The 27806-nt window shown below is 41.0% G+C and overlaps 1 protein-coding gene across 7 annotated transcripts in view; it reads left to right on the top strand.

The window, feature by feature from the left end:
- The window catches only part of Rbfox1 (RNA binding fox-1 homolog 1), a 356901-nt gene that overhangs the window by 168003 nt on the left and 161092 nt on the right, over positions 1-27806 (top strand). For 5 of the 7 annotated variants that reach the window (XM_035447736.1, XM_027423939.2, XM_035447734.1 and 2 more), the window contains exon 2: positions 21738-21977. In XM_035447736.1, the coding sequence (XP_035303627.1) occupies positions 21738-21977 (240 nt within the window). Of the gene's footprint in view, positions 1-21734; positions 21978-27806 lie in introns of those variants that run through there. The other 2 variants (XM_035447738.1, XM_035447737.1) reach the window with 2 other exon arrangements.

The raw sequence follows: 27806 nt of genomic DNA, 5'->3' as shown, positions 1-27806 counted from the left end.
TCAAACAGGGCAGGAACCTGGAGGTGGGAGCTGCTGTAGAAGCCATGGAGGAGTGCTGCTTACTGGCTTGCTTCCCCAGGCTTGCTTAGCCTGCTTTCTTATAGAACCCAGGACCACCAGCCCACAGATGGCACATCAAAAATGGACTGGACCCTCCCCAATCAGTCACTAATTAAGAAAATGCCCTACACAGACTTACCTATAACCAGGTCTTGTGGGGGTGTTTTCTCATTTGAGTCTCCATCCTCTCTGATGACTCCAGCTTGTGTCAAGTTGACATAAAATTAATAAATACAATGCCTGTGTCTGGCTTTTAATTTTCAATATGTAATATAACACTGGGACATGTCGTCTACCAAAGATCCCTTCTTGTGATGCACATGTATACACCAAATGACACACACTAACAATTATTATAGTACTGTATTTGTTTCCAAACAATTTAAAGATAACAAATGGAACATTGTTTCTTCTTATTTTGCAAAAATTCTAGTGAGAATATGAAGTTTTAGCAATTGCTTGCTTTTTTGATTGATTTCCACGTTTTGTTAATTTTCATTCCACCACTTCATTGTGTCTCTTCTTTGCCATTCTAAATATTGATTAATATTGCCTATGTTATTATAGGACAAGAGCCTCTGTCACTTTTCAGCAGCCAGAACCTGTGTTCCGTGCTTGTATATCACGAATCCAACTCAATACTCAGCATTAAATTTACCATGTCAAAAGGTGATAAAGCTCTATAATAAACTGACTTCTTTGTATGGTTTTGACCACATTCTGAATTTGTCATTTTAAACACGATCTAAGCAGGCATAAAACTCATCTGAGATTCATCTACTAGGTAGAATATCGCAGAAATTCCAGCAGAATGCAGATTAACAACTGAAGAGAGACATGTATGTAATAAGTAGAAGGCTTTGTGTTTCTGTCCACGGTGCTAAATACATCCCTGGGTATCCAAGTCAACTATTCTGCCTTTGTCAACCTAACAATGCGATTATCCTTAAATGGCTATGTGACAAGGGATCAGGTGTTTCTCTATAATCATCCTTTAGTCTCATTTCCTGGGACTATAGAAGCTGTTGGTGACATGATGGGAGCTGACTGTCATCTACCAGGGAACTGTCTTGTCGGATAGGACAGATTCTAGCTACATATAGCTATTTACATAGATTAAAAGTAAATGAAATTAAAATGCCACTGCTTAGTTATATTATGCATCTTTCAGACACTCAGAGGATACACATGACAAATAGTGGCTGCATCAGACATCACAGATCTGCTGTGTCTCCATTATCTCAGGATGTTTTGCACTCTGTTCATCCTCAGGATAGCATTAGGACAGCTTTGGAAATAATCTCCATTAGAGCTGCATCTTCATCACTAGAATCAGCAGTGTGACTATATATGGCAAAAGGGATATCATCTATGTGATTAAAACACAGATATCAAAATGGAAAGATTTTCTTGAGTCATCTGGGTGTGCTCCATATAATTACAGTATTCCTATCAAGAAAGGAGCTAAGGTGCCAGCTAGATTGAGAGAGGAAGACAAAGTACTAAAGGAAGCAGAGATAAGCTGGTTTGTTTTGAGACTGCAGAAAGAGGCTACAAAATAAGGATTTAGAGGGCTTCTAGCAGGCAACAAAATGGAAATAGTCCAGAAAGTCTACAGGAAAACAAAAACATATTCCTAGTGACACCTTGAGTACATGCCATTGAAAGGGGTTTTGGATCTCTGATGTTCAGAACTATAGCATATAGTGTTGGGTCGCTTCTCCTGTGGGTAGTGATTGCCACACAAACATGAAGACCTGATTTCAGATCTCCATCACTCACATTAAAACTTGGTGCAGAGGCACACAGCTGTAATAGCAGCATTACACTTGCAAAGGCCACAGGTGGGTTTCAGATATTTTATTTTTATCAGTCTCCACCTTATTTTGGAGATAGGATCTCTAATTGAACTGGGACTTACCAATTAGGCTAGTCAAAGCCCAAGGACCCTCCTGTACCTACCCACTCAATTCTTGGATTGTAGGAGAGAGTATCAGCAGTCCAAGGGCACCTTTCATTACATAATGAATTCAAGGGTAGTCTGAGGTATGTGAAACCCTGCCTCAAAAAACAAATAAATGAAAAAAACTCAAGTGGAATGAGAACCAAAGTTTATCCCAATAGGTGCAGTACAGGCATATTTCTGCCCTTCACGCTGTTGGACGCTGGTATTTTATTTGCCAAGCCCAGTGTGATATCGTGGGTGTGATGACTCAAACTCAGTCTCTACTCCCTTATCTTGCTCCTTTCCACTCTGGCTGAATTTTGATGAAGTTTTTCTTTTTTTTATTTTGGAAACTTTTTCTTTGCCTAGTGTACACTGTCATCCAACTTATTTCCTTAGTTAAATAGTAGCAATAATGACAGCAAGGATGCCATGATTATTTGACATATACATTTAGTAAATGCTTGATTTATTTTAAGCAGTGGTGAGAAATTCATGGGCATTACCTAATTTGTTTTATGAATGACCCAACAAAACATGTGCCGTTAGTAACCCCATTTCCACCAAGGTCAGCTGAAACCTGGGGTGGCTGTACCACTTATACTGTGCATTTCACTCAAGGGAATTCCCGATTCAAGCAATAGGCTTTCTATTCTTCAGAAGTTTTTCATTCTAGAACTCATGAGAAATATCATTCTTCCTTCCCACTTCATTTCAGTAACTCTATTATCTTTTATCTTACACTTTGCCCTTTCAAGGAATAATTTGCTTGAAAATCGTGAGAATCTCTTTAAAATAGTTCATGTAAATTAGCATTGACTCTTTATGAGGTACTAGGCATGGAACCCATGGTATTGTACCTCCTAAGTTAGTACTCTGCTACTGGGCTCCATTCCCAGTTTTTAGATTATTAGTAAGGATCTCTACATAGAGGGAGACCAATATGACTATCCCAGAGATCTTCAGCAGCAGATGTAATAGGAGCATGCATGACAGGTTCATGTTCTAGATCCATGTAAATGTCATGCCAATAAGTGAGCCTCAGTATCCTCATCTTTTCAATGGGGTTGTGATCTCCACCTCTGAGATTCTAAGAGCATTCAGTGACATAAGAAAGGTAGAGTCATTTCGGGACACAGGGCTTTATAAAGGATGACAACTGCTGCCAGAACATCAATTTTTCCACTTCCTGCCTAAACATCATATACATTATATTATGCATTTAAGTGCTGGGTTACATTTTGTTGACAATGTACTGTTGAATATATGTAAGTCTCAACAGTAAAAGTTAATAATAATAATAATAATAATAACAATAATCTATTTTAAAAGTCTAAATCATTAGTGATCTCACTAGAAAAGATTATAAACTGGACAAGGTAACAGACACCTGTCATCACAGATATCAAAGAGAATAAAACAGGAGAATAGCTTGAACCCTGAGCAACACAGAAAAACTCTGTATTTTTAAAAACAAAGTTCAAGTTACAAAACAGTGTATTTCATGATTTACTCTAAATTCTATACTACTTTAGGAGGAGAACATCCTAGGATCCTATTGAAATAATTTCAAAATCAGAGTACCCTGCATTGCACACAGAAGAGATAAGGAAGTTAGCCTTCTTTGAAACACTGGTACTAGCTGAAACCCTGGGCTGCTGCCTGTTTGGTGTTCTTCCTTTCCCGAACTGCCACATCCATATTTGCTGCCCTATGTATGACTGAAGCCATCCTATCTAGCCCATTGCTGCTTTACACCCAGCTGACTTTCTAAGACACAAGTCCGACTTGCAACTCTGACACTCTTCCAAGACCTCCCATTAAAGCATCAAATACAAGCCATTTGCCCTTATTTTTCCAGTTTCTCTTTATAGCTTCAACTTTGTTTTTTATTATCAGTACATGCTAACTTTCTATCATAAATGTACATACACGCACATATATACTGCTCACACATCCCTATTCCCTGTGTTCTTTTATGCTCTGGTACCAATATGTTTGATTTTCCTTTATGTTAGATTTCTTCCAACTCATTCATGCTTCTCAAGATTCATCTCAACAGAGCCTTCATGAGCCCTTTGATGCATTTTATGTCTAGATTTGGAGCCTTCTATTTTGCTGCTGTAATAGTCTGTGCTTGTAAACTGTGACACTTTGATCAGTAATCTGTCTACATTCAGATTTAATAATTCAGGACTTTTTCTCAAACTTGAATGCATATTGTTGTACAATGTCATTACCACCATAAATAAAGGTATAATTATTATCAGCATTCTTCAGCAGTGATATATATATAATATATATATATATATATATATATATATATATATGTATGATTGAATGAATGATTGGACTGATGTATTGATGAATGACGTAATGGATGGGCAAATACATTGATTCATGACATGCTAACATGTATCTATATGGTTTAGATAATGATCCAATTCAGTTGATGGCCTTGTGGAGTAAGATGTAACTCCAAGTGTCTGCTGATGCTTTAAGCAGTCTGCATACTGGAGTGTGTTCAATGGATCTTTTCTGACCTCATACACAGGGAATGTTTGTACTCTATAGTATATTTGTTCAGAGTATGTTTCATCTTTTCAGAAGTATGCCCAGTATAAACATTAGACACTTTATTTCTTGCAGAGTTACAATGAGCTTTTAAAGCCCTTTTACCTCTCTTGTCCCAGATTAGGTACTTTATACAGGTTCTCAGAGGCTTTGGAGCTTTGTCAGATCTAGTAAAGGAAATTTTGCATTATGAATACAGTGGACTTCTATGAAAGCTATCTATGGGTTAATGTCTCAGCTCTGCAGAGATAGTCAGGAAAAACAGGGGAGTTTTAGGATAACAGAGAGGTATAGGATGGAAATACAGTTTCACTGGATGCATTTCCATAAAAGAATTTACAGAGATGCTCACCATTGGTGCCAAGGTGACAAGTGGCTGTAGTGATGAGCCCAGGCTTCACATGTGAGTTGTCTGAGTTTGGTCTCATTTTTTATAATGGACTTGCCAATGACAAGTTCAGAGACAAGTTATAGAATCTAAACCAGTGGAAATATATACCAGTGTTCAACTACAAAGTAATCTAGGTATATCCCAGTGATAAACACTAAGGGAAGCACTAAGGAAGGAATGGAAAATGTAAACAGGGTAAAGGTGGGAGGAAAGAAGGAAGAGAAAATATGGCCTGAGCCGCAAATGTCAACTTCAAGATTATATTCTAGTAACCACATTAAGACAAGTAAACAAGAAATAGTTACATTTGATTTTAGTGTTTTACTTAATCAAATGTAGCTTCATATGTAACTATTTATTTAGTCTCATGTATGTAATCTGTTGTCAGTGTAATATATGATCATGATAAAAACATTAGAACTGGTTTGCATTATCATCACTGCACAAAGTCACTTTCCTCTGTGTGTAGTTTACATTCAAAGCATACCTTGTTTCAGACCAGCTCCATGTGTGTTATCTGATACCTCTGCATAGCTAGTTATTGTTCCATTAGTACAGAGTTACAGACTTGAACAGATTTCACAGGCTGAAACATTTCAACCTGCAGAACAGTGGCTATTCTCCAGAGAGCAAATGAAGTCATGGTAGAATTGCCCTATGCCCCAATTTGCTTCTCTGAAGTGTAACCAAGAGTCTGGCAGCTTCCTTAACTGAGTTACATTGCTGCTTTGTTTCTATTGTGAAACCTTAGGCTTGATGAGGTAGGGAGTGATTTCATTCAGCACTTTGTCCAAGGGTAGCACATAGTAGGTATATTAGTGTCCTAAGTTTGTCATAATAAAGAATGACAAATTGTGTGATTTCAACAACAAAAATATATTGGCTCACTGTGTTCCAAGCCAAAAGTCAGAAATCAAGATGTTGGCCAGGCTATTTCATTGAGAAGTATGAGGAAGAATCTCTCTTGGGCCTCTCTTTCAGCTTCCTGTGGTTTGCTGGCATGGTTCAGCTAGTATAAACATCACCCACCCCTACCTCTGCCTTCATCCTCATGCATCTTTTTCCTTAGGAGTGCCTGTATCTCCAAATCTCTCCCTTTCATAAGACAGTTGCATGGTGCTAGGGAGTACCTTAGTTGCCACAAGAGCATGCGTTCATCTCCAGGAACCATATAAAAAGCTGATCACAGTGTCATGCATCTGTAATCCCAGCACAAAGGAGGCAGAGGTAAGAGGATCCTTGGTGCTTTCTGGCCAGCCAGTCTAGCCAATTGTGAAATTCCAGTTCAGTGAGAAACAACCGTGTAAGAAAAAAAAAAAAAGATGGAGAAGTAAGAAAGGAAGACACTCAAAGTAACCTCTAGCCACAACATGCACTGGTATACATATGTACACACACACACACACACACACACACACACACACACGTACACACACACAAACACGTACACACACACTAACCACTACTGCAGCTTTACTGGCCCCAACATCAATAGGTAACTTTGAGTGTAAAACAGTTCAACCTATAAGGGAAAGTTTGATGAATTTAAGTCAAGTGGGTGAACATAAAATAGCTGAATATAAAGAGAACATCTCAGCTACACAGAGAGGTCCCAGGGTTATTCCATCCATCCTGAAGATAGACATATTGGTAATCAAATGAGACAAACCATCCAGTGAGGGAAGCAAAGATTCCCACAGACAGAATGCTCTGTGCAAACACACACTGCATGAACAGGTTTGAAAATATTACTGTTGCTCTCTGATGGTTTTGAATCGAATTGAATTTCCACTGGCCCCTGTTTCCTTACGCATTGTGGTCTTGGAATTTTTAGATGCTCTAACTAGAATGTCACTATAGGTTGCACACAATGATTTGCCTAGACTCTATCTGTTAATTTCTGAACAAAATTGCTCAATTCTGGGCTGCTTCCATCTTCTCTGCCAATAACACAAACCTTTTCTAAGTTTGTAGAAATACCTGGGTTTCCTTTGGATTTGCCTCAATTTTGTGCAAAACTCTTCCCCCTTAAGTCAGTAAAGCCCCATACTTCGCAACCTCTGCCACCCACCCTGCTCAGCATTCCAACAGGCAGGTGTCCTCAAAAGACCAATACCCTCACCTATAGAAGAATAGTACTGATCAACCCCGTGTGAATCATCAGCATAGATCCCATCTCAACTGGTGCATTGGCTTGTGTGTGGGATTACAGAAGTACTGGAAGTAGGAGCAGAATTAGTTACAGGACTTGGGAAGATGGAGTTCATTTCCTCAGTCCCACTGAACACATTTTAAAAATAGTGAACTGGACTCATGCCATAGCTGAGTAGAGAAGTGCTTGTGCAAAGGCTTGGGTTCACAATTGCTACTGAAAAAAATAAGAGGAAAAGAAAAATAGTGGGGGCTGTATTTACTGACATGCATATGCTCAGCTGTGGTGTACTGAATGTGCAAAGTCCGGGAAGTTCTGGTCCCCTTTGGTTCTGATACATGGATGCCTAGCACTTTGTGTTTCAGTTGTCAGCTTGTCATAATGTCCATGTTCAGCTTCCTTCCTCCCCTACTCCCTGTATGAAAGTTACCGGGAGAATGAATGGGATCCAAAAATGCATAAGGCATGCATACCTTTAAAATCTTCACAGTACAGTACTGTCAGCCCAGTATGTCAGAGGACAGTCCCAACATCCCTTCTATTTGTTCTGCCACTCCATATGTGAGACACATTGCCCCATTTAACATCACTTCTATCTTCCATTTATGGTTTTGTCAAGATATTTTATCCTCTATTCTATTTCTTCTTCATTCTTCAGCTCCAGGATTAGCCATCAACTCTTTTGCAAGGGCATTCTTGACCATTGGAGCTCTTTCCCTTCCTCCTCTCAAGATATGTATCCCATTGTATGGAAAATTCCAAGTCTATCTTTGGGCTCGGGCCTGGCTGGATCTTGGAGGTATCTGGGCCATGACTATCTAGTTCAATGTAGCCCCTAGCTACACCTTAGAAAGATGTGGAATAGTGAGTTGCTGTAAAGGGTTGTGTGGATTAGGTCATAGGCCTCACCTCCTGGCAGTTGCTCCTGGTTTCGTTTCTTCTATGTCTGATAATAATTCATTTTTGACAGTCTTTTTTTTCCTAGCTGGCAAGCTATAAGAGACTAAAACTTATGCAATGCACAGTGAAAGACAAGGTCATACTTTATCATTTTTCCCTGTTGCAATAACCAGATTAGACACTTTTCCACAAGTGAGGTGAATACCAGCCAATTGACATTTATCATGTCAAACACCTTGATTACAAACTGCAGGTGAACAAGAGAGAAATATAAAAGAACCTTGTGACAAGCTCCTGCCCTTAGGTAGTATATAGTTTTTTGAGAGCCCTTTAATATTAATGGGACAAAATTGGGTTATTTAAAATAAAAACAAATTTTACTTTTATTAATCTCCTCATAGATAGGATGGGAATGGTAGGTTGCCTTAATCACTTTTTCTAGTGCTATGACAAAACACCCTGGAAGAAGCAACTTAAAGGAGAAAGGGTTCATTTTGGCTCATGGCTTGAGGTTGTAGTCTATCTTAGTGAGGAAGTCATGGTTGCAGGAATGTGAAGCAGCTGGTCACATAGCATCTGTAGTCAAGAACCAGAGAGAAATGAATGCTGTGCTTAGCTTACTGTCTACTTTTTATCTACTCTAGGGCTTCGGCCCATGGAATGGTGTCAGCTATATTTAAACAGAGTCTTTCTACCTCAGTTAGCCAAATCTATACAATCCTTCACAGACATGTGCAGAAATTATTTTCCATGGTGATGATGGACTCCAACAGGTGGATAATTGAGGTTAACAATTACTGAGGTATTTGTTGAGCCTTAGCTGGGTCATGTTTCATGAAATTCACATAATAATTGTATTTATATAACCAGCTTTGAAATGGGCTTGCTTGAAAATGAAGAAGAAATGTTGATTCATGGCTATGTGGCATACACTTTCTTGATGGTTAGAAAAGTTTACAGTATATAATATGAAGAAATATATCTGAAAGGATACATGCATTTTATTGTATGTGGAATGACCATTTTCTCGTTTGATGAAATAGCTTGTTACACCTTACATCAACCAACAATGTATTTTTCTCTGTTCATCAGAGTGACTTAAGAAATCTGATGGGGTTTTTTTGGTGGCATTTCTAGTCAGTAGTACCCACACTGGTACTTTTCTCCTTCCAGACTACTTGATTTTTGTCTGAGTGCTTTCCCTTTTTCTTAATTAAAAAGTATGTTTCACATTCACACAATCTTTTTCACTATGAATGCATAGGTGACATTGTTACTGTCCCCAAATCATATCTGCATGCTAGCAACCAACAAGCTAGTGAAGGAGAAAGAATTCACTATAGCAGGCTTAGCAATGGTAGAGGTGGTTTCAAGTCATGTTGAACGTGGAGTTGACACTGATGTAGTGATGTCGTGGTAGTAATGAGAGCGGTGGAGGTGGTGGTGACGGTGACAGAGGTGGGGTTGGTACAAAGAGGTAGATTGTGAAAATCTTTCTAGAATGGTGATGTCCTTCATATTCAGGACAGAACAATTCTTACTGAATTACTATTTAAAGTACATTTATCAGGGCCATCAAGATGACTTAGCAGTTAACGGCACTTACTGTGAAGTCCTGATGATCAGAATTCCTTCCCTGAACCCATATGAAGGGAGGAGGAGGAGGAGGAGGAGGAGGAGGAGGGAATGAGCTCCACAATGTTGTCTTCTGAGCACCACATGCACACCATGGCACATGTGCTCCCACACATTCACATGATACACGAATAAACATTTAGAATGCAATTTATCTGTCCTTTCCCTTCTGAAAGCACTTCCCCCAATGTTTACTTGCAAAACTCTACTTGCTGTGTGTTCATCTGCCTTTGTGTCCACATGACCATATTCACGACAGTGGTGGGCTATTCTGTCACTCAGGGATAGATGGTGATGGCATGATAGGGTTGATGGAATAATAGCCAAAGCCCCTGAACATCCTCTGACATCACTATCATGACATCCACAGCAGTGTAAAGGAATGATCATGTCAGTTCCATTTCCGGGTTCAGACACTGCATCAAAGTGGCAAGAAGTTCCCCAGGAAACATTGAGTAGAGGTTTACAAGAACCACCTTCATCAATGTTGTTTTAGAACTTTCTGTGTCTCTCTACTAATTTGAAATTAAAACATTAAAGATGATAATTGTTATAAGAGTAAGCTCTGAGATCGTAATTGCATTAGATCAACTTTTTTCTCACACCTTTGCTGTGATCTCTTGAGAACTTGTGTGGTATCTCTAAGCTCCTCATCTATAAAATGAAGGTAACATTTGTACCTATACTGTACAGCTGTGGGCTTGCATCAAAAGAGTGACATTTTTATATCATTTATGACAATGGCAGATATATATATATATATATATATATATATATATTAAACTTCTAATTATATCATTACTAATGCTTTTAAGTGGCATCACCATCATCAGTAACTACCTTGAGTTTTGGAGTTTAGTAAGATGGTAAGAATAAAATTTTATGACTTTTTCGTAACCTCCTACTTTGCCTTAGAATTAGAGACATTTTCCAGGTTTTAAAGATACTTTTCATTGAATAGGTTAAAAATATGCTTGTACTTGTTATTCCTAGTCAGAGCACACAGAGGTCAACTGTAGACATTAGAGAGGCATATGTGGACAGAGTCTGGTTGTATCACCTTCCAGCATCAGCCTTAACTTGCTTGTCTGAGACGGGTGTGTTAAGACTGCTCACTCACAGAGCTCCCATCAAATGACTGGGTAGTATGTAGGGCAGTATTCAAGGAATGCAGCTTCTGCCTGTTGCCTGTGGTCATGAAAAGCAATATTCTATAGGTAGCTTGTAGAATATAGACAGATCCAGTGTACACTCTCTGTCTTTGGAACAAGACATCCCATAGTACTGCTTTTGGTTATTCACCAGCTCAGAGCAGCAGTGGATAGTATTTACCAGGATCTAGCTACTGTGTAGGTCAGAGAATGTCTCTGTGTATATAGAGACAGAAGTATGACTCAGCTCTCAATCCAGTAAACATTTTGAATGTGTATGTGTGTGTCTGTTCATGTATGTTTGTGTGCTTGTCACACCCCAAGAAGCTTCAGGCAACAGGTATGAAAGCATAGAAGAGATTCTTAAACTCAGGGAACTTAACAGTTTGATTGAGCCCAAGGCCTTGCATATGCTAATCAAGCACCTTCTAACTGAGCTATAAGCTTAGCAGTCACTCGGTATTTTATGTTGAGACAAGGTCTTGCTATATAGGCCAGGCTGGCATGAACTTGCTATCTCCTGCCTTACCCTTTCTAGTAACCAAAATTATAGGACTGTCATCTCACTTGCCTGAATAAGCTTGCTACAGACAAAGGCTGGATCCCCTGTGCCCTGGAAGAGTGGTGAGCAGGATGAGGAACCCTACCTCTAAAGTGCTTAATGCTCATAGCTGGAGTTTTACTTCCTTCATGACACTACTAATCTTTTAAGAAACATGCACTTTCTCCTTTGGAAATAGCACCTCTGAAACAACCTTCTCTAGGTTCCTGACTTGAACAGAGTGCCATAAATATTTGATGATTGCTAACTTTTAAAAAGTGGAGAAAAACAACCTCTACATTGCCTTCTGTAACTCCAAATGGAAAAATCGGGCTGGAACATTTGGCAAACATGACACCTCATCTTTGCAAGCCTGCCGCCCACTCAGGCAGTTTGTGTTTCTGGGGCTGGTGTTTGTCAGCCGTGGCGAGATGGCTTCTGTCCTCTTGAGCTTCCACGTAGAGGCTGGGGACGTGAGATGAAACAAATTGCTTTCCCCAGAGTCTCTGGTATGGATTATTGTTGTCTTTGCTGCTGCTTTGCTGTGAACTCTTGACCTAAGAGCAGCGAGCATCCCAGCACTCAGTTTAAGAGGTGCTTTTCCACAAGCTGGAAGAGTTAGGGTTCTAAATCCTGTCTGTTGGCCAAGTGGAGGTTAGCTTTGTATTTTTTTCTTACTATTTAAAAATGACGCTTATAGGAATCTGACAGGCTAGGTGACCTTTGCTTACTAGTTTCCTGAGCATGAATGCTTCTATGTCCCATCACAATGAGGATCACCATGTGCACATGAGGTAATATTAAGGCAATGTTTTGTTGAATCTTCTGTCATCAGTATCAATGTATGGTGCAGTTAATGCTCAAGAAAATTTGGGCTGGGAGGTAGGGACAAAGTGTCATAGTTGCCTGAGGACTGGAGTTCAGACCCCCAGCTCGCACACAAAAGCCAACTGTGGATCATATGCCTATTACCCTAGCACTGGGCGACAGAGATGGTCAGTTCCCAGGGGCTTACTTGCCAGCTAATTCAGCTAAAACAAGGTGCTGTAGTATCAGTGGGAGTCCTTATCTCCAAAAACTAAGGTGAAGAACAAGAGAGGACGATACCCTAAAGAAGACCTCTGAGGTCTACATCTATGTATGTATGAACACACAAATGTTGGGGTGATACCACCATTCATCAGTATTATATTACAAGGTATCACACCTACAATTTGAAAGATGCAACCTGTCTTCTGTTAGTACAGTGAACCAACATGTTTGGGGAGCCCCATGACAGTGCTTGGCATGGATCCCATCCTCTGCCATTCCAAAGCAGCAGCTTTGTTGCAGGCCTTTGTGATTTGATGGTTTGGAAAGAATCCCCTAATTCCTGATGATCCCAAGTCAGTGTCCACTAGTTTGTTGATTGATTCTGCCAGAAGCTCATTATTTTATTTGGTTATTTTGTTTAATAGTGTTTTTTTTTTTTAAGAATTCTCATCAACATTCCCAGTGAGTTTTCCACCTTGGACTCCCTAACCCTTTCCCAGGTTGGAGGACAGAAGTTTGGCTTTGTAGTTATCAGTAAGGACAAGGAACACTTGGCTCTTGACAGGAATCACTGTCCCCACATGCTGAGCTGGAGTCTGTCAAGGACAGACCTGGGTTCTCTAGAGTAAGCAGTTCAGAGAGATCAACCAGCACATCCTTTTAAGGAGCCTGGGTGCTGTTGGTTTTAACCCTGGCTGCCTGGTTGGTGTGTTGGGTGCAGTTAAAAATGTAAGAATGGCAAGAATGATTTTTATCTTAGATTTTCTTTCCAGTGCCAGATAACTGGGGACTTTAAAAAAAAAAGTTATCAATCATCAAGGAGTTTCCTGAATTAGTGCACAAGAAAGACTTGAAGTCTTCCAGGCTTTCTTGGCCCTCACCTCCTCCCTCATAATTTAAGTATAAGGGGAGTCACCTCAGAATCCCCATCCACTCCCTCCATTCAAGCAGGAGCTCCTTTCACAGTTAAGTGTCAGTGATAACAGTTAAGTGTCAGTGATAAGCAGCTGTCCACTCAGACAAAAACCAAGGTGCATGGACCCTTTTTTGATGAGCAGGAAAGACATGGCCAAATATAACTGACGTTGTTTTGACATTCCTCTCTGATTGTTCTGGTTTAAACAAAGAAGGAAGAATCAGATATCTGCAGCTTAAACAAAGAGGCTGGTTTGGGCACTGAAATTGTCTTTGAGACTTCAGGAGGGAATGTTGTATATGACGTTCATTTTTACTCATTGGAAGAGAAGATCAAACAATGACACAGAAAGAGACAGAAGGAGCAAGGAGGCAGCAGGAACCCTTTGCTGTTCCATGGTAACATGCATGATCGTTCTCATTGCATGCATCATGGCTGGGATCTGGTGTCCTGTGTGCTCCTTCACTGATAGCATGTAGACACGCAAAGTGCTTATCTAAGTTGTATGGGGACAGAAACAGGGACAGTGTTGCAATTCAGGCCATTTTTACTACACACGAATGAAACCATATGATAATTTAATTTACCCCATGAGCCTCATTCTGGGTGTTCTTTGCTTGATTTAAATTTGGCTCTTAATGTTTAAAATATTTTAGTCTTCATGATAATACCTTAAGATCACTCTGGTGTTCCCATTTCACAGAAGTCAGTAGTGGCATCCAGTGGCAGCAGCTTACCTAAAGGTATACATCCAGCTTGCCAAGAGTCTGTCCAGTAATCTCTGGTGACCTCATCATATGATTAATTCATGATTAGCCACATAGCTTTATTACAGATATTTCACATACTCTTTTGCTATTTTGTGTGCATGTGTTTGTATATGAGCATATGAATGCTAATTTCTCTCTCTCTCTCTCTCTCTCTCTCTCTCTCTCTCTTTCTCTCTCTCTGTCTGTCTGTCTCACACACACACACACACACACACACACACACACACACACACACGCTTATGTATGTATAGGAACTGTACTTGGGCATGTGTGTGTTTATGTTCCAATGGTGTACACCAAAAGACAACTTTAAGTTTGTTCCTTGGGTGCTCTTCACCCTCTTTATTCAGACAGGTCCCTCACTGGTCCCTCACTGGCCAAGAAATTTTCAAATAGCCTAAACTGGCTAGGCTTGAATCCCAGAAACCTGCTTCTGCTCCTGCTCCACAGCACTGAGACTACAAGCACACAGCACTGTGTTGGGTGTTTTTGTTTCTGAACATGGGTTCCAGGGAAATGAACTCCAGTTCTAACATTTGCAAGGTACATGCTTTACTAGCAGAGCCATCTCCCCAGCCCCATTATGGTAATAATGGTATTTTTTAATTTACCTGTAACTATCTCTATCTCTTTGAGCCTCCTTCATCTTCCTCCTATCACCCTCCCTGTAGCCCCAAACATTCCTCCTTCCTTTCTCAGAAAATGAAATAAGATAGTAGCAAGCTTCCCAGTGGATTTTATAAGTTTGCATATCATATATTTAGTTTAGTAATGAAAAATTCCAGCTCCAGGCTATGCATAGAATAGCATTTCTAATGTTTTTTAAATAGCTATTAGTGTAGTGGAGCTCTGTGTGTGTGTGTGTGTGTGTGTGTGTGTGTGTGTGTGTGTGTGTGTGTGTGTTTTCCCTTCCACTACATAATCATCTGCTCAGTGGTGCACTCTAAAACCCTGAGCAGCAGCCAGAGGAGGAGCGATCTGTGATTGATGGGCCAAGCCTCCCTTGCAGAAGAGTCCCATCTGGGGCTGGTTTTGGATGCAGTCAGATGTTGAGGGGGAGGTCAGCCAGGCAGCCTCAGCTCCCCCTCCGTCAACACCCCGATCATTCTCACAGTGCCCAGCCTGTACACCCTTGCTCCTCATCGAGGCTTGCTTTAGGCAGATGCTCCGTGGTGTGGGATTAGAACAGCTGCTAAGTTTATGGAGGAGAGAGCATGCAGCATGGTGCAGCAGGTATTTTGAATTTTCACTTGAAACTGATTTGAATGGAGCAGAAGCATTGCCTTGTTTTTTTTTTTTTTTTTTGTGCTAAGTCTGGTATTTCTGGAAGACAATTTTCATCTTGTATTATGCCTGGTGAAAGGATAGGAGTATTGTGGAGTGTGTGTGTGTGTGTGTGTGTGTGTGTGTGTGTGTGTGTGTGTGTACAAGGGGATGGGGAAGCAGGTGCTCTTTGCATGGGTCTATGATTGTCCTAGGGACCATCAGGTTAATGGTGTCTTTTTGCATTTTTCCTCTTTGTTTTATTGCCCCTGGGGCATGGCGTGTTTTAGCCTGTTTCGGTTCAGCACAGGAGCCTTTCTCTGAATATGTGCAATTTCCTGCCAAAGACGTAGATCAGAGCAGACCAGGTTGCTGAACTCAAGTAAAACAAACTGTCAGAAAGACTGAAAACTGCAGGCAGCCACTGGGAATAGGCGGGCTCCTCCAGAGAGCTTACCCCAGTGTGTGCTTGTCTTGTCAGGAGGGTCTTGGGTTAAGCAGATGCTTTCTTTAGCCATGTGGACATGTGTAATCAGCAGGCTCATTAGTTCTTGACAATTCCTGTGCACTTCTTCATTCTAAGACATTCTAAGAGCTAGGGTAGTTTAAGAAAAAGACTTAGGGCAAGAAATAGGAAGGGAGTTTGACTATTAAAGCTGAAGAAAACCTATGCACACACACATAAGCATGTACACACACACACACATACACACACACACACACACACACACACACACACACACACACACACACACACACCTTCAGGAAAACATTTGGTTGTTTTCCAGTCTACCTTGGCAGCTATGCAATCAGTCACTTTCCCTTCTCATGCCACAGAAGAACTATGACTGTTTCTCTACTAAAATGTGCTCCACATTAGTTTCCAAGCCAACATGTTTTGCAAAGTCAGCCTGGCTGCCACTGTTTGTTCTTGTGTTCCTCTAAGAAGAGTTCTGCTGGACCACTCCGATTGGTGCACAGCTAAAAGAGGATATATGGGGCTAGGTGGAGGGTGGGGAGGATAACAGAAACAGGACTCCATCTCCTGTGTCCATCTCAGAGCCAACATTGATTGTTTCTGGTGCCTGAGAAAGTACTCTGCATCTGAGGCGTGGCTCAGTGAATGTGTGCATACATGAAGCTAAATAGATTATGCCGCCTGTCTTAAAATAGCAATAATATTCTGTCTATTTCATGCTCCAGTAAAATACTTAAATTGAAATGACTTTGGGGGATTTTTTTCTTTAAGGAATAAGATTTGTTTGCATCTTAATAATCCTTTTGCTCTTGATAAACAAGTGTAAGAAGCACTGTGGAGCATCCTGGGTAACACTGGATTCCATGTCATTGAGCAGGTTTTGACTTGATCTGATTGATGGAGAAGTTTGATCTATGAAGATAAGGAAATTTTTTCAACATTTACCCTCGGAGGCCTTATTTATTCCACAATTCCACACAGCTCCCCTCTTCAGCATCGTGGGTTTGAAAACATGAGAGATCCTGACCTCTTCCCACCCACCCTCCCCCTTTCCTTATATTTAGCAGCAACCTAAGAATGTCTTGGCAGAGGAAATTGGATGTGAAGTTTGCACAAGCTCTTGGAGTGCTTGGCTGGTGATGTGGGGGATACTTGCAAAGCAGAGTCACCTCCCTGTCAAGGAGGGACACCCACAAGCACCCTGACTGCAAATATCCAGAGCTCTCTGGCTGTTCCATTTATTTAGGGAAAAGTGGGGGCTTGGCAGTGGTATAGGAGAGGCAGCCTCTGGAAATGATTGTCCAACCAGAACACTCTTAATATTTTACCTGTCACCACCACATGTAGGAAAGTGGCTTTAGCCTTCTACCAGGATATGGTTCACATACCTGGAATTTGCCCTGACCTGAAGCAGAAAGAGTGTCCTTACCATTCATGTAATTTTCTAAGAAAATGTGTTTCAGCTTGAGCTGAGAACCTAGGAGCATCACTAGGGAGGGAACAAAGACATCTCTCAAGTCATTTGAAGGTGAAAAATACTTCCATAGGAAGTACAATGATCTTAATTAAATATTAGCTGTAATTAGCCTAAAGTGCAAATGTTGGGAATATTAATTAGGGTCTCTCTGGAGCAGCTGTCAGTGTTAATAAGTAACTGTAGGGGGTCCTGCCAACATCTGTTTGAGACCTCCAGGTCCAAGATGCAATTCAGAGCCCCAGTGTACCTGGGCGCTAACTGTTGTCCACTTGGTTTTCACTGACTTGGTTCTCATAACTGGACAACTGTGTCTGCCAGAGTGGTACAGATCTTGAGAGCTTCTGCTGCTCTGGGTCCAGAGACACTCTTAGCTGGTCCTTGCCTTTCCTATGACAGGTTCAGAGTACTCTAAAGACAGAGCTCAAACTTGAACTGGCACAGAGGTTTCCCATACTGCTGTGCCACCAAGTATCCAGGGTCACCTCTGCATCTGGAAAACAGAGTCAGAGGTATCCTACATCCTAACCTCCACACAGGAGGAGGTGAAATATGTTGGAGTGCAGAGCTATATATTACAGAGAGGGGTGTGTTCATTTGCAGACTCAGCTGACCTCTGAAGCAGATGACTCTCTCACAAAATGAAAGGGGAAGTTGGGTCTTAGTTTAGCTCCTTGCTTTCCTGTGAATGGTCTGTGCCTTGGGTGTTGAATCATTTTTTTTCTTAGTTCTAGAAGAAACATTTCTGATTACTAAGTTAAATAGACTAGGGGGTCTAGTACATGCAAAGCAAGAATTCTAGACATCCCTATTATTAGCTTTTGAAGCCCATGGGTAGCCCTTTGGGAGTTTGTACACTACTGGGACTTGGCAGTATCAATGGTGTCCAAGAACTAAATGAGAAGAAGAGCATAGCCTTCCTGAGCCATGACAACCAAAATGTCTCCTGTCATTGCCTTAAATCTCCTTGGAGTATGCATACTTGTTTAAGACCTGTTGACATAAAGTACAAAGCTGAAGATGAAGGGTGATATTGCTAAACTTGTCCTCTGAGCACCAGTGAGTAAAAGGGATGGTCTGTGCTGTGCAGTGTGTGTGTGTGTGTGTGTGTGTGTGTGTGTGTGTGTGTGTGTGTGTTTCCATCTCAGATTACAATCACAAATCTAGTGGAGGGAAGAAAATTGTAGAAGAGAGATCCTAACTTATGCTTTGTGCCACCATCACTACTGCCAATACGGAGGAGCAGCCAAGAGTACCCCTCCTTTGCTTAGACAGAATATGTCCCTTTTCTTCTCCTCCTATGTGACTGTTAGCTTCATATCCTGCCAAAACTCTGTGTACAATAATGATTTCTTAGCTGGGTTTCTCATATCTAATGCTATTCTTCAACAGCTGTTTGAAAATTTTTTTGCACAGGTCCAGACAGTAAATAGTTTAGACTTTGAGGCTCATATGGTCTCTGTCACAACAGACCAACTCTGTGTTTGTTGTACAAAAGCAGTGTAGGCAATTTGTTAAACAAATGAACCCATTTATTGGATTATGTCCCAATAAAACTTTATTAACAAGAATAAGCAGTGGTGCAGGGTTGCTCTATCATTGGTTTGCTAACCCAGACTCTGTAGGATAGGTTCTATGGTTCTCCCAAGAAAAGAAAAGTACCTAAGTTCTATAATGAAACAACACAGGATGGACACACACACACACACACACACACACACACACACACACACACACACACACACACACACGTTGGGTCATTTAGATCTTAAGGGACAGAAAACCACCATAGGGAAGATGCAATTTCTGAGCCTGATGGCTTATGTCCATAACCTCAGCTACTCAAAAGACTGAAACAGGAGTATTTCAAAGGCAAGTTCAAAGCCTACCTGGATGACTTTGTGAAATGAAATCCTTTCTCAAAATGAAAAGTAAAAAGAGAGTGGAGGGTACAGCTCAGTGCTAGAGCATTTGACTAACATGCAGGAGGTCCTGGGTTCTATCACTGTTACCAAAAAATAGAGGAAATGGAAAAGAAAGGGGAAATATTTTAAAAGTTTGATTTATGCACAGTGAAGCTGCTCTGGGGAAGTAAAATGCCAAATGATGATGATGGTTTAACAAGTCATGTGTGGTTCTAGGAAGATGAACCTTAAGTGAAATCTTCTCCAAACACATAAGCTCACAGGCATGTGGGCAAGTGGTAACTACACAGAGGTATTGGAGGAGCCGACAAGGGGAGCACAGGGACCTTTACACATTGTCTATATGTATAAAAGCATCAAGTCGTGCCTCCTAAATGCATACATTTTTTGTTAATGGTAGCTTAGTAAAGCTATTGAAAAAGGAGTATATATTCCCTTTTGTAACTAGAACATTGCTGTTTCTAACTACCCATGCGGTTGGATTCAGTCTTGACATGATGTAACCAAGACTTGAAGCTTCCTCTGTTTCCCCTAGATCCTTGGCACCATTTTGCTCTGTGTAACCTCATCTTCAGGCAGTTCCCTTTCCAGTGGCACTGCTTGGCAGCCCCAGGCTTATACTGTTTCTATAGTTTTCCATTATTTCTACTACTATATCACAGTGGAAAGGAAGCTGCTCAAATGCTATAACAATATCCTAGACTGACAGGAACTCATTGGTATGACTAGGAAGGAAACTGAAGAGTTAGCTAAATAGATAATCATGAGGCTACACTGTGATTGGCAGTTGATGTCCTGCGGTTGACTCTGGTGGTAGCTCAGAGATCATGATTGGCAGCTGGTGTTGTGTGGTTGACTCTGGTGGTAACTCAGAGACCACCCAGAACTGAGTATAGCAACTTCTACACAGCATGAGCTAAGGGTGAATGTCCTCCATAATAGAAGCTGGGGTGTATTTTTGAAGAATTAAGTGTAGAATGTGAGTATCAGTGATAGCAAATGTCTTCTGGGGTTTGATGCTCTTATGTAGCCACCCATCTTCAGCCAGGACCAACCTACTGCTGCCCCCAGTGCTATAGGAAAATGGTCAAAACAGAAAGAAAGATGTCCTTTTATTCACTCCCAGTGAAACAGATGTTGGAACCATTATGGAGGAAGAAAAAGCAGGTGGGGATGCAGTCCTTGTAAAAGTACTTAAACTTCAACACTATACAATTAAGGGTTCCCTCTAAAACAGGTATGGACTCTGTGTCTGTGCCTTGCTCAAGTTACTGTGGCAGAGGCTGAGGTCTCCTGTTGACAGCACTTATTGATGTGTGTGCCCTGCAATTCTTGTAGAAGGACTAAAGTCACATGTAACTGTCCACAGAAAAGGGGTGTGGCCACTAATTGCTGAGCTTAATTGCCTGCCTTCCTTAATTTCTTCCTTCCTTCCTTGCTTCCTCCCTCTTTCCCTGCCTTATTCCGTCCCTCCTTCCCACCCTTCTTCTACCCCCTTTCTTTTTGACTGTACACTTGAATCTCCTGAGGCCACTGAAGTTTTGGACCTCTAGTCTACTGCTTCTTATGCATTTTGCATATGTGTATGCAGAGTGTGGGAAGGGTGTTGGAGTTATGGGGGTGGAGGTGGAGGGAGGGAGATGTTTCCAGAAATGGAAACATTTGAATTCAGGTTTTTTTTAATTCTTTTGACTTGACTGTAATTATCATGCATGTTTAGGCTATAACTGAAGGGTGAATTGTTATATAATCACACACACACACACACACACACACACACACACACACACACACACACATATATATATATATATATATATATATATATATATATATAAGACAGGGTGAGGGGCATTGATTAATGAGTCTCAGAGTTAAATCCAGAATCTGAAAGGGAGAAAGTAGGGATATCACAGGGTTTCTCTAAATTAAGGCCTAAATTTCCATTGGCTGCTTTTATCACAGATATGCATACAATAATAACACACACACACACACACAGAGAGAGAGAGAGAGAGAGAGAGAGAGAGAGAGAGAGAGAGAGAGATCTTTACTAGGGCCCTTCAAAAGTACCTAACAATTGAAATCAGTCCAAATGCTTCTCTCAAGCACACACTCAGTGTTCTTGGCACTGTATCAAATTGGGACTCCAGTGTCACCATAGATGACACAATGTTAACCTCTTCCAAAATTGAGGTGAAACAAAGAGGATTTTCCAGTGGTAGACAGACCCTACAGTCTTAGCCAATCAGGTGTACAGATCATGTAGTCTCCGCAAGTTTGATTGGAGTCTTGGGGAAAGTGACTTCATCATTGTGTGCCTTGATTTTTCCATCTATACATCGAGAATAATGATGACTGCTGTTTGCTCACAGTGACTTCCTGAAGGTTTGGCTGGGGTGGTCCCTCTTGGGCTGGAGGTCTTCAGCTGGACCCTAGGAAGTGTGCTGGGACTTGAATCCCTGGGCTCTTTTGAACAGTTCTGTTTGCAGAGCAATAATAGTGTTCTGTCTTTTTTTTCCTCTCTCAGGGTAATCAGGAAGCAGCGGCCGCCCCTGACACAATGGCTCAACCTTATGCCTCAGCCCAGTTTGCTCCACCTCAGAATGGCATCCCCGCAGAATACACGGCCCCTCATCCCCATCCCGCGCCAGAGTACACCGGCCAGACCACCGTCCCCGACCACACATTAAACCTGTATCCTCCTACACAGACGCACTCGGAGCAGAACGCTGACACAAGTGCGCAGACCGTCTCCGGCACCGCCACAGTAAGTGGATGCTGCATCCTAGACCTGGAGGGTGCTGTTCCCAAGCAGGTGCCCCAGTCCTGCTGCTGGTAGTGAACCATGTACACTGTGTGCTAGAGATCTTGTCAAGCAAAGCAGCTCTATTCCTCTCCTTATATTACCAACTTTCCAGTGACTGGGCATCCTTCCTTACTAGTTAGAACATGTTTCCATTTGCCATATTTATTTGTAAATGGACATAGGCATCTATTTTCCTGTCTCTAAAGTGATGAGTTGAACACAATGCTATCCCAGTAGAGTGCATACTTTTAAGCTATTTCATGGAAATATGGGGGTCAGGGGATGTAGCTCAGATATAGAGTGCTTGTTTGGCATGTCCAAATTCTTGGGTTTAGTCTTCAGCACTGTAAAACCAGCAACAACAAAAAACACAACTTGGACACATAACTTAGCCACCACAAATTTATCTGTTTTAGGTGTATGGTTTGCTGGTTTTAAGAACATTTACACAGCTGTGTAACCATTGCCAAATTTTGATGTTAGAACATTTTTTAATCAATCCTAAAACAAAGCTTGGGCCCATTTGCAGGCCAGCCATCTTTATTCTTGGGTGAGTTCATTTGAGTCTCATTTATATTTGTATCTATGTGTCCTTAGTTTGTGATGTGTTGTTTGTGCATTGGATCATATCAAGTAATCAAGAATGGCCTTCAGCTTTCTGTGTGGGGTGGAAATAAGCTTGAACTAAGCCTCTTCCCTGAGCCTAAGTGCTGGGATTGCAGGGATGCCCTATCATGTCCAGTTTCTGCAGTGCTAGGAACAGAACCCAGGGCTTGGTGCATGCTAGGCCAGCACTCTCCTAGCCAAGCTATACCATCTAGCTGTAGTCTGTGGGAGTTTGTTGCTAGTACATAAAGAAGGGATAGATATGAGGGATTATTAGTTGGGCAGGAAAAGTGTTAATCCTTAAGAAATATAAACAGAAAGATGGACTTGATGGATAAGAATTAAGCAAGCAATCAGAAGGCAGAGACAAAATTTTATAGCCACCCTATGTGAAATCTAGTAGTGGGATGGTAATCAAACATGACTGTGGGCACCAATATTTACATTAAAATTAGATGCTCATCTATGAACCACCTATAATAATTAAGGATCTGTAAACCTGTATAGTCCATGTTGTGGAAAACTTCCTCTGCAAAATTCATTAGAGATGCAAATAAGCTCTAGCATGTAGCATTTTACTGGTGTAAGGCAATGCTGCCTCTTCCTTCCACCCTCAAGGGCCTGGAAACCCAGAATCCTGACACTGAACATACCTGTGTTGGGCACATGTGTAAGTAGCTCCCATCTTTGTACTGCTGAATACCTATTTCATTGCATGGACATACCACAGCTTGTTTTTCCATTGTGCATAGATATGTGGGTTGTTCTCTCTCCATGGTAACTCACGGAAAATTAAAACTAATGTGAACACAAGTAAGCATGTCAAGTGCAAAACAGAAGAGAAGCAAGAATAGGTGTGTTAAAGTATAAAGAAACAGAGACAAACACTTTCTTGAGACTTTCATTTTCTAAATATGTATGACCTTCATTTTCTCCCTGTAACAACTGAGAGTGAGGGGTGGTATTTGGAAATGAGGGAGAGTGATTTGGGATTTGGGCAAAGATGCCAGGAAAATGCTCTGAAAAATATCCTAGAATATTTGAAAGCATGGAAATCCTGAGTTTAGAAAGCATGCTTTTGTGGTGGGGCTGGCCATTGCTTTGTCTTCCCTGGTCCTATTTAAATGATGCACACTATAGGAGAGGAAGTAATAGAAGATAGATACCATCTTTTCTGCTTCAAACAGTTATATGCAGATTCTTTCCTCTCTTTGGCCAAAAAGGAAGGTACTTATATGTGTCTGGGTATATACCCATGAAGAGGTCAAAGGAACTCCTTGAATGTCCTCTATGGCTCTCCACCCTAGTCTCTTGAGACAAGGTCTATCACTGGACCTGGAACTCACTGTCTTTTCAGGTAGGTTGACAGGCCATCAAGTGCCAGCAGTGTTCTTATCTCCAGCCCCCACTGCCCCAGTGTCAGAGGCACACTGTGGTCACACCTGGCTTTTATACATTCAGACTGGGAACAGAACTCAGGTTCCCAGGCTTATACACACATGCTCCTGCCTGCCAGTCCTTCTCTCTGTCTTCATCACTTACTTTTGAATCATTTTTCTAATCTGAACTTGTCTATGACAAGCTTACTTCAAATTGTCTCCGTCTCCCTAAATCTTGATGGAGTTGTTTTCTCTTTCTCTCCTCTCAAGTTCTGCATTTCATGTGGAAGAAATTACACTCCAAAATGGGTCAAAAGGATGCTTCTCTCAGTGCTGCACACACAGTCTTATATTAAAAAGTTATTGTTGAGCAGACACTGTAGCTCAGCCTCTACAGCTTGTGGTTAACATGAGCTACAGGGGAAAAGAGAAAGGGTTAATGTTGGGAGAATAACTAGGCTATTCCTCATAGAAGAGTGTTACTCCTGGAACAGCCATACTTTGACATATATAACCATGGTGTTTAATGTCATTTTAAGGACATTGTGGAGGCCATGCTTTCTTGGAGAAACCAAATGGTTTAGGGTAAAAGAAAATATCCATCCATATGGTGGCCTCCAAGAACATCTAATATATGCACATGACTTAACAAAAATTGCAGGATCTTGAAAGGGAGACAGTGTGCAACCTTGAGCTCCCAACCAGAGCTAAGTAAGGCATGTATAGAAAAGTCTTAGCAGGTCATCTCCTCCAGTCCCCAGGGCCTGAGACAATTCCCTGCAGGACATTTACTGCTGAGTTTCTATTTTGTACAGGATTCCAAACATATCCCAGATCACAGTGCTGACAGAGCCATTGCTGTATTCTCCCGGATACTGTTTCTCATGAGGTATTTTACTCTTGACATATTATAATTAGAGATTTGTGAGTGGAGAATTCTCCATGTATCTCCAATAGCAACTTGATTTCTATTTTTAACACTTGTTCTGCAGTCTGCCTGTCTCCTCCACTTGCCCCCTCCTTCTGAACTCTGATGGGATGAAGAACTTGGGTCCCTGAGCTGAGTTTTCAGCCTGCATTTGCTGACAGGAAGAGGAACCATGTACAGAGACTCTTGTTTTTAGTGGCAGTGCTAGTGATGCCACCAGATCCTACTAATGCCTTCAGGCAGATGAGAAGTGAGGTGATGAGGCCTTACTCCCAACCATTTGGGCTCTAGATCCAGGGATGGCATATGCAAACAAACAAAAAAGAAATCCGGTTTAAGAAATACCTTATTTTGTTCATTAGCTATTTGTTGTTCAAGCAATTAAAACTTAACGTTTAAAAAGTCAAGCATAGATTACATTTTTTTCTTTATGCTGAGGAAAATTTCTGACCTGTCTATGTATCACATTTTCTTTTTCCATCAATCTGTTGATAGACTTCTAGGCTGGTTCTACTTTCTGGCTTCTGTGACTGATATAGCAACAAGCATAGATTTTCATGTTTCTCTGTAGTGTGATGACAGAGAGCTTTAGGTATATGCCCAAGAGTGGTGTGGTTCTAGTTTTAGTTGTTTTGAGAAAACATTGTACTGGTTTCTGTATAAGCCACACAAGATTACAGTCCCACCAATAGTGAGTAAGGGCTCTCTCCTTCTTCTTGGAAAATAGGTGGGATTAGAAATCACTGTTTAGCACAATAAGCCAAACTAGAAAGATAATTACTATGTTTTCCTTCAAGGTCAGTACCTAGATTTGTAATTGTGGATATGTATATGTATGTGTTTATGAAATAAGAAAGGAAATGATAAGAAGGGAGAAAATCTTAAGGGGGAAAATAATGGAATGTATTTAGCATACAATCAGAAAATGGGAAATATTTGCAGAAAGGAAAGGGACCAACAAGAGGCAGGACAGGAGACATGGAGGAGGGCAGTGATATTGGGGGGCATATTAGGACAAAGCATAATGACATATACATATGAAAATGCAACAGTGAAATTCGTTATTTTGTATATTAACTTTAAAATTTAATTTAAAACTATTATTAAGGATCAAATCATCTAGGGTTAGAGAGATGGCCAGGTGGGTAAAGCACTTACTTTGCAAACATAAGAACCTAAGTTCAAATCCCTGAACCCTTGTAAAAACCAGGAGTGGTACAATGAATGTGTAATCTGGCACTGGGGAAAGGAGATTCCCCTACCTGTCAGTCTACCTAACACAGATTTCCAGACTCAGCGAGCATTCCTGCCTCAGCAAGAAATGTAGGAAGTAACTAAGGAAGACATTAGATTTGGCCTCTCATCTTAACAATGTATTGGATGCTTGCATACACACATACATACACACACACACACACACACACACACACACACATGCACACGCACACAACCATGTGTGTATAATGTATATAAAGTCCATTACTTTAAGATGTACAGAAAAAAACCTAAGTCTGTTACTCCCACACCCCTAGTTAATAGGGACCGCTGCCAGAGACAGGTGCTACTAAAATCTCCCTTCCAGAAGTGTTTTATGCAGAAGCAAAGACAAGCTGCCATCACAGCCTCTCTTGTTCTCAGCTGTAGCTCTATTCATATAGTCTGTTTATAAATCCAGTCTGTAAATTCTCTAACATCTCATCACTTAAATTCTCAAAACAGTAGAGCAGAGATCCACTGAGCACCCACTTCAACAGTACTGAAGTGGGAAGGTCTGTACCATGCTTTGGAATTCAGGTCATTATTTTTAACTCTGTGAAAATTCTTACAGACAAAGGTATCCCTGTGGGGGAGATGCAGACAACTTAAGTGATTGATCTGGTCTGTTGTCTTTCTCAATCAGGCCACAGGGAAGAGTGAAATAGAAATATCATGGTCTACCTCTTATCATCTATTATTATCCCTTAGTATATATCTTTGAACAGTACATGGGTTTAAAATGTACATATTGATCATTTCACTAGCAGAAATCATTTGTTAATTTGAACCTGAAGAAATTGCTTGCTCAGCATAATACAGCACCGATTTTCAATCCATAGTTGTCTTGATTGTGTTTGGGTGTGGCCATCCCTCCCTTTTATAAAGAAAAAACAAGTACCTCAAGAATGGCTTGAGGTTGCAGAGAAGAGAGACTAGGGTATACACTCATTGTTCAAGGTTTATCCTGATTCACAAACCATGTTAGGCTGATAGGAATTCCTTCGATACTTGCACCATTTTGTTTTCCTCACAGACTTCTGTTTTAGCGATTTTGTTTTGTTTTGCTGGGCACAGTGTCTTGCTATAGAGATTATGAACTCACTATTTAACCCAGGTTAGTCCCAAAGTCCACAGCTTCCCAAGTATTAAGATTGCAGGCATGCACCACCTCAATTGCTTTAGATCTTTTCAGTGGTATCAGTACCCCTCACTTTGCAATGGAGATGTAAAGGGACAGAGGCAAAGGATGTCAGAGTTGAGAAGTGGTGTGGCTGAGACCCACACCCAGATCTTCTGATATCAAATTACAGATCTCTGTCCATGCTCCATTTGCCCCCCTAACAGTTTAGTGCTTGACGAGCTACAGCAACAGACACAGAATTGTCCCCAAGCCTGGTGCCATTATTCTTGCCCTCTAATTTCCGAAGGAACATCAGCCAAGATCCTAGCCTCTGAGAGGGCTTGCCAATATCTGTCCCTCTGTTATACCAGCCATATGGTCTTAGATCAGTTGATTGATAAACCTTTCTATTCTTGTGATTCCCACTGTCCCTCTCCCATGGGCCTCCTCTTCTTTTCCTCTAAAGATCACCAGCCAATGATTTACAGAACACCACAGCT

Source organism: Cricetulus griseus, chromosome 7 (assembly GCF_003668045.3).
Source record: "Cricetulus griseus strain 17A/GY chromosome 7, alternate assembly CriGri-PICRH-1.0, whole genome shotgun sequence".
Taxonomy (NCBI): domain Eukaryota; kingdom Metazoa; phylum Chordata; class Mammalia; order Rodentia; family Cricetidae; genus Cricetulus; species Cricetulus griseus.
Note: the sequence above shows the minus strand (reverse complement) of the source record. Positions and strands in the feature narration are given on the sequence as shown.